General features: G+C 47.9%; 1 protein-coding gene across 1 annotated transcript in view; it reads left to right on the plus strand.

Annotated features, from left to right (window-relative positions):
• The first annotated feature begins 811 nt into the window (after positions 1 to 811).
• Positions 812 to 11,341, plus strand: part of stard10 (StAR related lipid transfer domain containing 10) — an 18,099-nt gene continuing 7,569 nt past the window's right edge. The window contains exon 1 of the mRNA XM_083549138.1: positions 812 to 1,496. Coding sequence (XP_083405264.1) covers positions 1,338 to 1,496 — 159 coding nt within the window. The 5' untranslated portion in view covers positions 812 to 1,337. The remainder of the gene's footprint in view (positions 1,497 to 11,341) is intronic.

Raw genomic sequence — 11,341 nt, forward strand, 5'->3', positions numbered from 1 at the left:
TTATCAAAACCAAGTGGCAAAGCTACACAATTATTTTGCTTTTACCAAAGATTTAGCACATAAACACGTATGTCATGTTTCGTGAAGAGATCTCATGCCGTTTCATTAAAGTGGCCCTGACTACTTCCAACGTTTTCACCTTTGCGCTGGTGAGTTAAAAGTTCAACGTTTTTTTTTATAATTATTAACAGTGAACATTTCTACACTTGTTTTTGTTCTGAAGGTTCAATAAACTTAGGACTAGTTCGTAAAAGTATGTTAAAAAAAAATCTATCAAAAATTAATTTTACGTCAATATGAATTTTCTTTGTTTTGACCCACTGATTCCAAGCATCTGAAAGTTTTGAGTCTAAAATAAACCTTGTACAAGTTATGGCCAGAAATTCATGAAATAATTTTTTTTGGACTGTAGCGCCCCCTTTGGCCAACTGGGTTAATACTTTCTCAAACTCTCCCCAATTTGAGCTTTACCAAGTTTTACTCTCTGGGGTTTAACGTTTAATCTGCACGAGCGGTTTTATGGCGGAATAATAATAATAATAATAATAATAATAATAATAATAATAATGATAATAATAATAACAATAATAATAACAATAATAATAATAATAATAATAATTATTATTATTATTATTGTTATTATTATAATAATAACAACAATAATAATAATAATTATTATTATTATTTTATATATAATATATAAACACAATAATTATATAATAATAATAATTTAAACACAAATCACTCCGGAAAGCAGGTAACAGTGAGCTGTCTATTACAACTGTAGACGCCATCATCATCATCACCATCATCATCTCCTCCTCCTCTCTCACGCGCATGCGGTGCAGTGGGCGGTCCGCATCTGTCACTCATCGTTCTTATCTCAAGGCCTGTGTGTGTGTGTGTGTGTGTGTGTGTGTGTGTGTGTGTACGCGCGTGCACGGGAAAACAGCGGCGGCGGATAGTTCTGCCACTTAGTGCTCGCGCTCAACCACCGCTCAGAAGAACGCCGTTTTTCCGTCTCGATACCGGGGCTGTTTGCTGTTTCTCGCGCGCGCTGCCGGTGTTAGAGCTGTGCACGAACCCGTCTCTGTCGTTATATCCACAGTGCTCGCGTGCGCTTGAAGCCCACTCCGTTTCAGCGGCTCGAGCTGAGCGTAGCCAGCAGCGCGCGCACCTTTTTTTTATAAAACCTCTATCTAAACGGAACTTCCAGAGTTACCACAGGCGGGAAAGCGGACAATTACCCCGGGGTAGTGTCAGGCCCGATCCGGTTTCAGCACCTGCTTCCGTTAGGCTCGGAGCGCACGCGCTTGCAGCAGTCCGAGTGTTTAGAGATGTCCGGTGACAGGGTTCTGATCCCGGATGACCGAGCCTTCAGCAACTTCAAACACGAGTGTGTGTCTGATGAAGGATGGAGTCTGACCTACAACAAGTCCGGTATCACGGTTCTGATCCAAATCGTGGAGGAGGAGAAATCCCTGCACAAGATCAAGGTAAGATACACCTGTCTCACCAACCTGTCTCACCCACTCCTACCTGTCTAACCTACATGAATAACCCAGTATCTGTCTAACTAACTCTTACCTGTCCCACCTAACTGTCTCACCTACTCCCACCTGTCCCACCTAACTGTCTCACCTGTCCCAACTAACTCTCACCTACTCCCACCCGTCTCACCTACCTTTCACCTACTCCCACCTGTCTCAATTAACTGTCTCACCTACTCCCACCTGTCCCACCTAACTGTCTCACCTACTCTCACCTGTTCCAACTAACTGTCTCACCTACTCTCACCTGTCCCACCTACCTTTCACCTACTCCCACCTGTATCACCTACTCCCACCTGTATCACCTACTCCCACCTGTATCACCTACTCCCACCTGTCTCACTTCTTTTAGAAAACTGAGAACCCTGTACTCGGTTATAGTAGGAATAAAGAGATATTTTGTTAAGGTGTGTGTGTGTGTGTGTGTGTGTGTGTGTGTATGTGTGAGAGAGAGAGAGAGAGAGAGAGAGAGAGAGAGAAGGTCAGAGTCAGTCTCTCTATTTATTGTATCCTCTTTCACTTGTCTATATCTGCAGTACACTTGTGTGTTTCAGTATGATTTCTGTGTTGTGTTGAGCATGATGTATTGTGGTGTGTGTGTGTGGATGTGAGAGAGAGATGATGTATTGTGGTGTGTGTGTGTGTGTGTGTGTGTGTGTGTGTGTGTGTGTGTGTGTGTGTGCACGTGCGTGTGCGTGTGCTTGCTTTAGGATTAGTGTGTGATGGGTGCATGCGTAGTGTTGACTTTACCTCAGTGTCCGTGTTTGGCGAGCAGCCCACGTCCGGGTGTGTGGTAGGTTGGGTTTCGGTGATGAGGCAGGAGATGTTTGTGGAAGGCGAGGATCAGAAGCTCATGCTATTTAAAGACACGTCCGTTATCCCTCAGAGGATCTGACTCCAGTGTAAACAGGGTTAATGGGCGGATGTGGAGGTGTTTTATCTGCAGCAGTTGACACACACCTACAGTCTCACACTAACGTGAAACGAGCCGTAACGTTTATCTGAACTGTGACCTCCGATCAGCCATGTTTTAGCACAGATTAGCACAGATTAGCCTGCAGCTAGCTCGGCATGAGGTTTTGATCCTCTTACAGTGGAAGAAATGAACAGTGTTCGTGGTGTGGAGGTTTTTTGTAGTGGATGTGGGTTTTGGTTTCTCTGATCTCTGAGCACCTTCGTATCTTCTGTGTTACAAAGGAAAAGTGTAAAATTAGATAGAGATGCTGTGGAAATGAAAAGTGGTAGAACTTTAAGGTTTCTCAACTCACAAATGCCGTGCCTCTTGTAAAACTTTGTGTTCTTCACTGGTTGGAGATTTCTTTCTTGTGATCCAGTTCATCCCAGATCCCAGATCAATAGGATTAATGTGCAGTGACTGGTCATTCCATGATGGATATCACCCCATATAAAACACGTACTGAGCTTGGACATTGGAATGGGAGCCATGTTGAATAATGAGTTCTCATGTTCTGTAAATATGAACAGAAAGGTTTGCACAGGTTCTGTATTCATGTGTGTTAGTCGTTGTGAAAAGACCTCGGTCATTAGGAATGTGATGAAAGAATGAATGGAAAACATTCACTGGTTCCACACTGGAAGAAAGAGACACAGGCAAACGTTCACCAAGCAGAGCTTTCTTCATTTTCTTTCATTTTCACCCTGGCGCATTCCTTCCCAGTTCGGGACGACTTTCCACTCGATGTCTGCCGGCGCCCATTCGTGGATCGGCCCACCTTCCTCTGGCTCAGTCACCGTTCTGCGACCCTTCCACACTTCTCTGCTTGGTGGCGCTCTCTTTGAGGCTACTGTCTCTCTTCTTTTTGTGGGTGTCGCCAGACTGAAACAGAGAGCACCGATAAGTCTCATCAGCTGCAGGTGTTTCTTACCGCTCGGTCCGTCCACCTCCACCTCCACCGCCACCTCCACCTGGGAACAGGAGCAGAGAGCACACAGTTCCCTGTGGTGCTCCTGTACTGCTGACTACCGTGTCAGATCTGCAGTCCCCCAGTCCCTGAGGTCAGGTAGTCTGTGATCCATGCCACCAGGTGTAAGCCCACTTCCATCTCTTGTCAGTTTATCTCTGAGAAGCAGCAGCTGGATTGTGTTGAAAAGCACTGGAGAAGACCAGAAATGTCATTCTCACAGCCCTGCTGCCACTGTCCAGTTGAGAAAGGGATCGGTGTGACATATAGATAATAGCGTCTTTCACTTCCACTATCTCCTGGTATGCAAACTGAAGAGGGTTGAGGGCATGTCAGACCTGAGGCCACATGTGGTGTAGCAGCACCCGCTTCATGGTCTTCATTATGTGAGATGTCAGGGCGACTGGCCTGAAGTCATTCAGCTCTCCAGAGTGTGGCTTTTTTGGAACTGGGATGACACAGGATGTTTTCAACAGCCATGGGACCCTCTCCTGTTCGCGGCTCAAGTTATAGATGTGCTGTAGAGGGTCTCCCCAGCTCTGATGCACAGGCCTTCAATAGTTGTGAAGAAACTCCATTTTGGCCAGCTGCTTTTTGCTAGGACGAAGCCTCCTCAGCTCTCTGCTAGGGCTGGGCGATAAATCGATTTTATCGATTAACTCGAATGTGTAGTTTACATCAATATATTTTAATAAAAATCGGTTTTTCACTTTAAAGTCCGCCGACGCTCCCCTCTGGGCTTCCATAGTTCCGAACGAACTCAGCCCTCCACCCCCGTGTTTGCCATAGAGATACACAAACAACATGGCAGCGAGCAAGCAAAGGTAGCAGTACCACCAATTTACTGCAGCACCTCAAACAGAGGCATGCTGTCGAGTGGAAGAGATGTAGGACCCTACGACATCAACAAGACCGCGGCAGCACAAGACTGCGGTTAAGCAGCCGCATCCTGAAAATACACGGTTAAGCAGCCGCACTGTGTTTAGTGTTGCGCGTCTAATCGTACACGTACGGTACGGGTGGTGGGAGTGGTCACAATACCTGTAAAGACGCTTCAGAACGGCGTTTCCGTTAAGAAACAGAAAAATCAGAGCGTTTAATCACCATATTCAAACACTCAAACATTTTTTTGAGGTTTGCTCAATCTTTCAAATAATTCTTATTAAGAATCTTTTATATTCTTATTTTAAATTTCAACTCATTTTAATGTGGAGTTTTTAAGAAAACTAAAGGCAAAATCACTCCAAGCATCACTGCATTTTTAACCATGTTCCACATTCAAACACTCATAAAACATTTTTCTTTATAGGTTTGCTCAATCTTTCAAAAACTTCTAATTTACAGTGTCCCTGTCTATTACTTGAAATTTATTGTTAAATGTCAAGTCATGTTACTGTGGAGTTTTGGGGAAAAGTAAAGGCAAAATCACTCAAAACCTCGGGTGCATTTTCAATCATGTTCCACATTTAAACACTCAAAACATTTTGTAGGTTTGCTCATTTTATGTTATGGTACGTTCTATTTTCACAATTTCCAATGGCTTGTTGTTTCTGATTGCACTTTAACCCATTTAATAAAGTTAAAACTTTTTTTTTAACATTTTCTTTGTCATATGCAGGTTGATTTTAAGCAGGGGAAAAAAATCAATTTAAATCGCAAATCGGATTTTTTGTGAAAAAATCGGGGATTTTATTTTTTATTTTATTTTAAGGCCCTATCGCCCAGCCCTACTCTACTGTGTGTAGCTCTGTGTCGTGTGTGTGTAGCTCTGTGTCGTGTGTGTGTAGCTCTGTGTCGTGTGTGTGTAGCTCTGTGTCGTGTGTGTGTGTGTGTGTGTAGCTCTGTGTCGTGTGTGTGTGTGTGTGTGTAGCTCTGTGTCGTGTGTGTGTGTGTGTGTGTGTGTGTAGCTCTGTGTCGTGTGTGTGTGTGTGTGTGTGTAGCTCTGTGTCGTGTGTGTGTGTGTAGCTCTGTGTCGTGTGTGTGTAGCTCTGTGTCGTGTGTGTGTAGCTCTGTGTCGTGTGTGTGTAGCTCTGTGTCGTGTGTGTGTGTGTAGCTCTGTGTCGTGTGTGTGTGTGTAGCTCTGTGTCGTGTGTGTGTGTGTAGCTCTGTGTCGTGTGTGTGTAGCTCTGTGTCGTGTGTGTGTGTGTAGCTGTGTGTGTGTGTGTGTGTGTGTGTGTGTGTGTGTGTGTGTGTGTGTGTGTGTGTGTGTGTGTAGCTCTGTGTCGTGTGTGTGTGTGTGTGTGTGTGTAGCTCTGTGTCGTGTGTGTGTGTGTGTGTGTGTGTGTAGCTCTGTGTCGTGTGTGTGTGTGTGTGTGTGTGTGTAGCTCTGTGTCGTGTGTGTGTGTGTGTGTGTGTGTGTAGCTCTGTGTCGTGTGTGTGTGTGTGTGTGTGTGTGTGTAGCTCTGTGTCGTGTGTGTGTGTGTGTGTGTGTGTGTGTGTAGCTCTGTGTCGTGTGTGTGTGTAGCTCTGTGTCGTGTGTGTGTGTGTGTAGCTCTGTGTCGTGTGTGTGTGTGTGTAGCTCTGTGTCGTGTGTGTGTGTGTGTGTGTAGCTCTGTGTCGTGTGTGTGTGTGTGTGTGTGTGTGTGTGTAGCTCTGTGTCGTGTGTGTGTGTGTGTAGCTCTGTGTCGTGTGTGTGTGTGTGTAGCTCTGTGTCGTGTGTGTGTGTGTGTGTGTGTAGCTCTGTGTCGTGTGTGTGTGTGTGTGTGTGTAGCTCTGTGTCGTGTGTGTGTGTGTGTGTGTGTGTGTAGCTCTGTGTCGTGTGTGTGTGTGTGTGTGTGTAGCTCTGTGTCGTGTGTGTGTGTGTGTGTGTGTGTAGCTCTGTGTCGTGTGTGTGTGTGTGTGTGTGTGTAGCTCTGTGTCGTGTGTGTGTGTGTGTGTGTGTGTGTAGCTCTGTGTCGTGTGTGTGTGTGTGTGTGTGTGTGTAGCTCTGTGTCGTGTGTGTGTGTGTGTGTGTGTAGCTCTGTGTCGTGTGTGTGTGTGTGTGTGTAGCTCTGTGTGTGTGTGTGTGTGTGTAGCTCTGTGTCGTGTGTGTGTGTGTGTGTGTGTAGCTCTGTGTCGTGTGTGTGTGTGTGTGTGTGTAGCTCTGTGTCGTGTGTGTGTGTGTGTGTGTGTAGCTCTGTGTCGTGTGTGTGTGTGTGTGTGTAGCTCTGTGTCGTGTGTGTGTGTGTGTGTAGCTCTGTGTCGTGTGTGTGTGTGTGTGTGTGTAGCTCTGTGTCGTGTGTGTGTGTGTGTGTGTGTAGCTCTGTGTCGTGTGTGTGTGTGTGTGTGTGTAGCTCTGTGTCGTGTGTGTGTGTGTGTGTGTGTAGCTCTGTGTCGTGTGTGTGTGTGTGTGTGTAGCTCTGTGTCGTGTGTGTGTGTGTGTGTGTGTGTGTAGCTCTGTGTCGTGTGTGTGTAGCTCTGTGTCGTGTGTGTGTAGCTCTGTGTCGTGTGTGTGTAGCTCTGTGTCGTGTGTGTGTAGCTCTGTGTCGTGTGTGTGTGTGTGTGTAGCTCTGTGTCGTGTGTGTGTGTGTGTGTAGCTCTGTGTCGTGTGTGTGTGTGTGTGTAGCTCTGTGTCGTGTGTGTGTGTGTGTGTAGCTCTGTGTCGTGTGTGTGTGTGTGTGTAGCTCTGTGTCGTGTGTGTGTGTAGCTCTGTGTCGTGTGTGTGTGTAGCTCTGTGTCGTGTGTGTGTGTGTGTGTGTGTAGCTCTGTGTCGTGTGTGTGTGTGTGTGTGTGTAGCTCTGTGTCGTGTGTGTGTGTGTGTGTGTGTAGCTCTGTGTCGTGTGTGTGTGTGTGTGTGTGTGTAGCTCTGTGTCGTGTGTGTGTGTGTGTGTGTGTGTGTAGCTCTGTGTCGTGTGTGTGTGTGTGTGTGTGTGTGTAGCTCTGTGTCGTGTGTGTGTGTGTGTGTGTGTGTAGCTCTGTGTCGTGTGTGTGTGTGTCGTGTGTGTGTGTAGCTCTGTGTCGTGTGTGTGTGTGTCGTGTGTGTGTGTAGCTCTGTGTCGTGTGTGTGTGTGTGTCGTGTGTGTGTGTAGCTCTGTGTCGTGTGTGTGTGTGTGTCGTGTGTGTGTGTAGCTCTGTGTCGTGTGTGTGTGTAGCTCTGTGTCGTGTGTGTGTGTAGCTCTGTGTCGTGTGTGTGTGTGTGTGTAGCTCTGTGTCGTGTGTGTGTGTGTGTGTGTAGCTCTGTGTCGTGTGTGTGTCGTGTGTAGCTCTGTGTCGTGTGTGTGTGTGTGTGTAGCTCTGTGTCGTGTGTGTGTCGTGTGTAGCTCTGTGTCATGTGTGTGTCGTGTGTGTGTGTAGCTCTGTGTCATGTGTGTGTCGTGTGTGTGTGTGTAGCTCTGTGTCATGTGTGTGTCGTGTGTGTGTGTGTGTGTGTGTGTGTAGCTCTGTGTCGTGTGTGTGTGTGTGTGTGTAGCTCTGTGTCGTGTGTGTGTCGTGTGTGTGTGTAGCTCTGTGTCGTGTGTGTGTGTGTAGCTCTGTGTCATGTGTGTGTCGTGTGTGTGTGTAGCTCTGTGTCGTGTGTGTGTCGTGTGTGTGTGTGTGGCTCTGTGTCGTGTGTGTGTCGTGTGTGTAGCTCTGTGTCGTGTGTGTGTCGTGTGTGTGTGTGTGTGTGTAGCTCTGTGTCGTGTGTGTGTGTGTGTGTGTGTAGCTCTGTGTCGTGTGTGTGTGTGTGTAGCTCTGTGTCGTGTGTGTGTGTGTGTGTAGCTCTGTGTCGTGTGTGTGTAGCTCTGTGTCGTGTGTGTGTGTGTGTGTGTGTGTGTGTGTGTGTGTGTAGCTCTGTGTCGTTTGTGTGTGTGTAGCTCTGTGTCGTTTGTGTGTGTGTAGCTCTGTGTCGTGTGTGTGTGTGTAGCTCTGTGTCGTGTGTGTGTGTGTGTGTAGCTCTGTGTCGTGTGTGTGTGTGTGTGTGTAGCTCTGTGTCGTTTGTGTGTGTGTAGCTCTGTGTCGTTTGTGTGTGTGTAGCTCTGTGTTGTGTTGTGTTGTGTGTGTGTGTGTGTGTGTGTGTGTGTGTGTGTGTGTGTGTGTGTGTCGAGTGTGTGTAGCTCTGTGTGTGTGTGTGTGTGTGTGTGTGTGTAGCTCTGTCGTGTGTGTGTGTGTGTAGCTCTGTGTCATGTGTGTGTCGTGTGTGTGTGTGTAGCTCTGTGTCATGTGTGTGTCGTGTGTGTGTGTGTGTGTGTGTGTGTAGCTCTGTGTCGTGTGTGTGTGTGTGTGTGTAGCTCTGTGTCGTGTGTGTGTCGTGTGTGTGTGTAGCTCTGTGTCGTGTGTGTGTGTGTAGCTCTGTGTCATGTGTGTGTCGTGTGTGTGTGTAGCTCTGTGTCGTGTGTGTGTCGTGTGTGTGTGTAGCTCTGTGTCGTGTGTGTGTCGTGTGTGTGTGTGTGGCTCTGTGTCGTGTGTGTGTCGTGTGTGTAGCTCTGTGTCGTGTGTGTGTCGTGTGTGTGTGTGTGTGTGTAGCTCTGTGTCGTGTGTGTGTGTGTGTGTGTAGCTCTGTGTCGTGTGTGTGTGTGTGTGTAGCTCTGTGTCGTGTGTGTGTGTGTGTGTAGCTCTGTGTCGTGTGTGTGTAGCTCTGTGTCGTGTGTGTGTGTGTGTGTGTGTGTGTGTGTGTGTAGCTCTGTGTCGTTTGTGTGTGTGTAGCTCTGTGTCGTTTGTGTGTGTGTAGCTCTGTGTCGTGTGTGTGTGTGTAGCTCTGTGTCGTGTGTGTGTGTGTGTAGCTCTGTGTCGTGTGTGTGTGTGTGTGTGTAGCTCTGTGTCGTTTGTGTGTGTGTAGCTCTGTGTCGTTTGTGTGTGTGTAGCTCTGTGTTGTGTTGTGTTGTGTGTGTGTGTGTGTGTGTGTGTGTGTGTGTGTGTGTGTGTGTGTGTCGAGTGTGTGTAGCTCTGTGTGTGTGTGTGTGTGTGTGTGTGTGTGTAGCTCTGTCGTGTGTGTGTGTGTGTAGCTCTGTCGTGTGTGTGTGTGTGTAGCTCTGTCGTGTGTGTGTGTGTGTAGCTCTGTCGTGTGTGTGTGTGTAGCTCTGTCGTGTGTGTGTGTGTGTGTGTGTGTAGCTCTGTCGTGTGTGTGTGTGTGTGTGTGTAGCTCTGTCGTGTGTGTGTGTGTGTGTGTGTGTGTAGCTCTGTGTCGTGTGTGTGTGTGTGTGTGTGTGTGTGTGTAGCTCTGTGTCGTGTGTGTGTGTGTGTGTGTGTAGCTCTGTGTCGTGTGTGTGTGTGTGTGTGTGTAGCTCTGTGTCGTGTGTGTGTGTGTGTAGCTCTGTGTCGTGTGTGTGTGTGTGTAGCTCTGTGTCGTGTGTGTGTGTGTGTGTAGCTCTGTGTCGTGTGTGTGTGTGTGTGTAGCTCTGTGTCGTGTGTGTGTGTGTGTGTAGCTCTGTGTCGTGTGTGTGTGTAGCTCTGTGTCGTGTGTGTGTGTGTGTAGCTCTGTGTCGTGTGTGTGTGTGTGTAGCTCTGTGTCGTGTGTGTGTGTGTGTGTAGCTCTGTGTCGTGTGTGTGTGTGTGTGTAGCTCTGTGTCGTGTGTGTGTGTGTGTGTGTAGCTCTGTGTCGTTTGTGTGTGTGTAGCTCTGTGTTGTGTTGTGTTGTGTGTGTGTGTGTGTGTGTGTGTATGTAGCTCTGTGTCGTGTGTGTGTGTGTGTGTGTGTGTGTGTGTGTAGCTCTGTGTCGTGTGTGTGTAGCTCTGTGTCGTGTGTGTGTGTGTGTGTGTGTGTGTGTGTGTGTGTAGCTCTGTGTCGTGTGTGTGTGTGTAGCTCTGTGTCGTGTGTGTGTGTGTGTGTAGCTCTGTGTCGTGTGTGTGTGTGTGTAGCTCTGTGTCGTGTGTGTGTGTGTGTAGCTCTGTGTCGTGTGTGTGTGTGTGTGTGTGTGTCGAGTGTGTAGCTCTGTGTGTGTGTGTGTGTGTGTGTAGCTCTGTCGTGTGTGTGTGTGTAGCTCTGTCGTGTGTGTGTGTGTAGCTCTGTCGTGTGTGTGTGTGTAGCTCTGTGTCGTGTGTGTGTGTGTGTAGCTCTGTGTCGTGTGTGTGTGTGTGTAGCTCTGTGTCGTGTGTGTGTGTGTGTGTAGCTCTGTGTCGTGTGTGTGTGTGTGTAGCTCTGTGTCGTGTGTGTGTGTGTGTAGCTCTGTGTCGTGTGTGTGTGTGTGTGTGTGTGTAGCTCTGTGTCTCGTGTGTGTGTGTGTGTGTGTGTGTCGAGTGTGTAGCTCTGTGTGTGTGTGTGTGTGTGTGTAGCTCTGTCGTGTGTGTGTGTGTAGCTCTGTCGTGTGTGTGTGTGTAGCTCTGTCGTGTGTGTGTGTGTAGCTCTGTGTCGTGTGTGTGTGTGTGTAGCTCTGTGTCGTGTGTGTGTGTGTGTAGCTCTGTGTCGTGTGTGTGTGTGTGTAGCTCTGTGTCGTGTGTGTGTGTGTGTAGCTCTGTGTCGTGTGTGTGTGTGTGTAGCTCTGTGTCGTGTGTGTGTGTGTGTGTGTGTGTGTAGCTCTGTGTCGTGTGTGTGTGTGTGTGTGTGTGTAGCTCTGTGTCGTGTGTGTGTGTGTGTGTGTGTGTGTGTAGCTCTGTGTCGTGTGTGTGTGTGTGTGTGTGTGTGTGTGTGTGTGTGTGTGTGTGTGTGTAGCTCTGTGTCGTGTGTGTGTGTGTGTGTGTGTGTGTAGCTCTGTGTCGTGTGTGTGTGTGTGTGTGTGTGTGTAGCTCTGTGTCGTGTGTGTGTGTGTGTGTGTGTAGCTCTGTGTCGTGTGTGTGTGTGTGTGTAGCTCTGTGTCGTGTGTGTGTGTGTGTGTGTGTGTGTGTGTGTAGCTCTGTGTCGTGTGTGTGTGTGTGTGTGTGTGTGTGTGTGTGTGTGTGTGTAGCTCTGTGTCGTGTGTGTGTGTGTGTGTGTGTGTAGCTCTGTGTCGTGTGTGTGTGTGTGTGTGTGTGTAGCTCTGTGTCGTGTGTGTGTGTGTGT

The sequence above is a fragment of the Silurus aristotelis genome (assembly GCF_946808225.1).
Source record: "Silurus aristotelis genome assembly, chromosome: 8".
NCBI lineage: Eukaryota > Metazoa > Chordata > Actinopteri > Siluriformes > Siluridae > Silurus > Silurus aristotelis.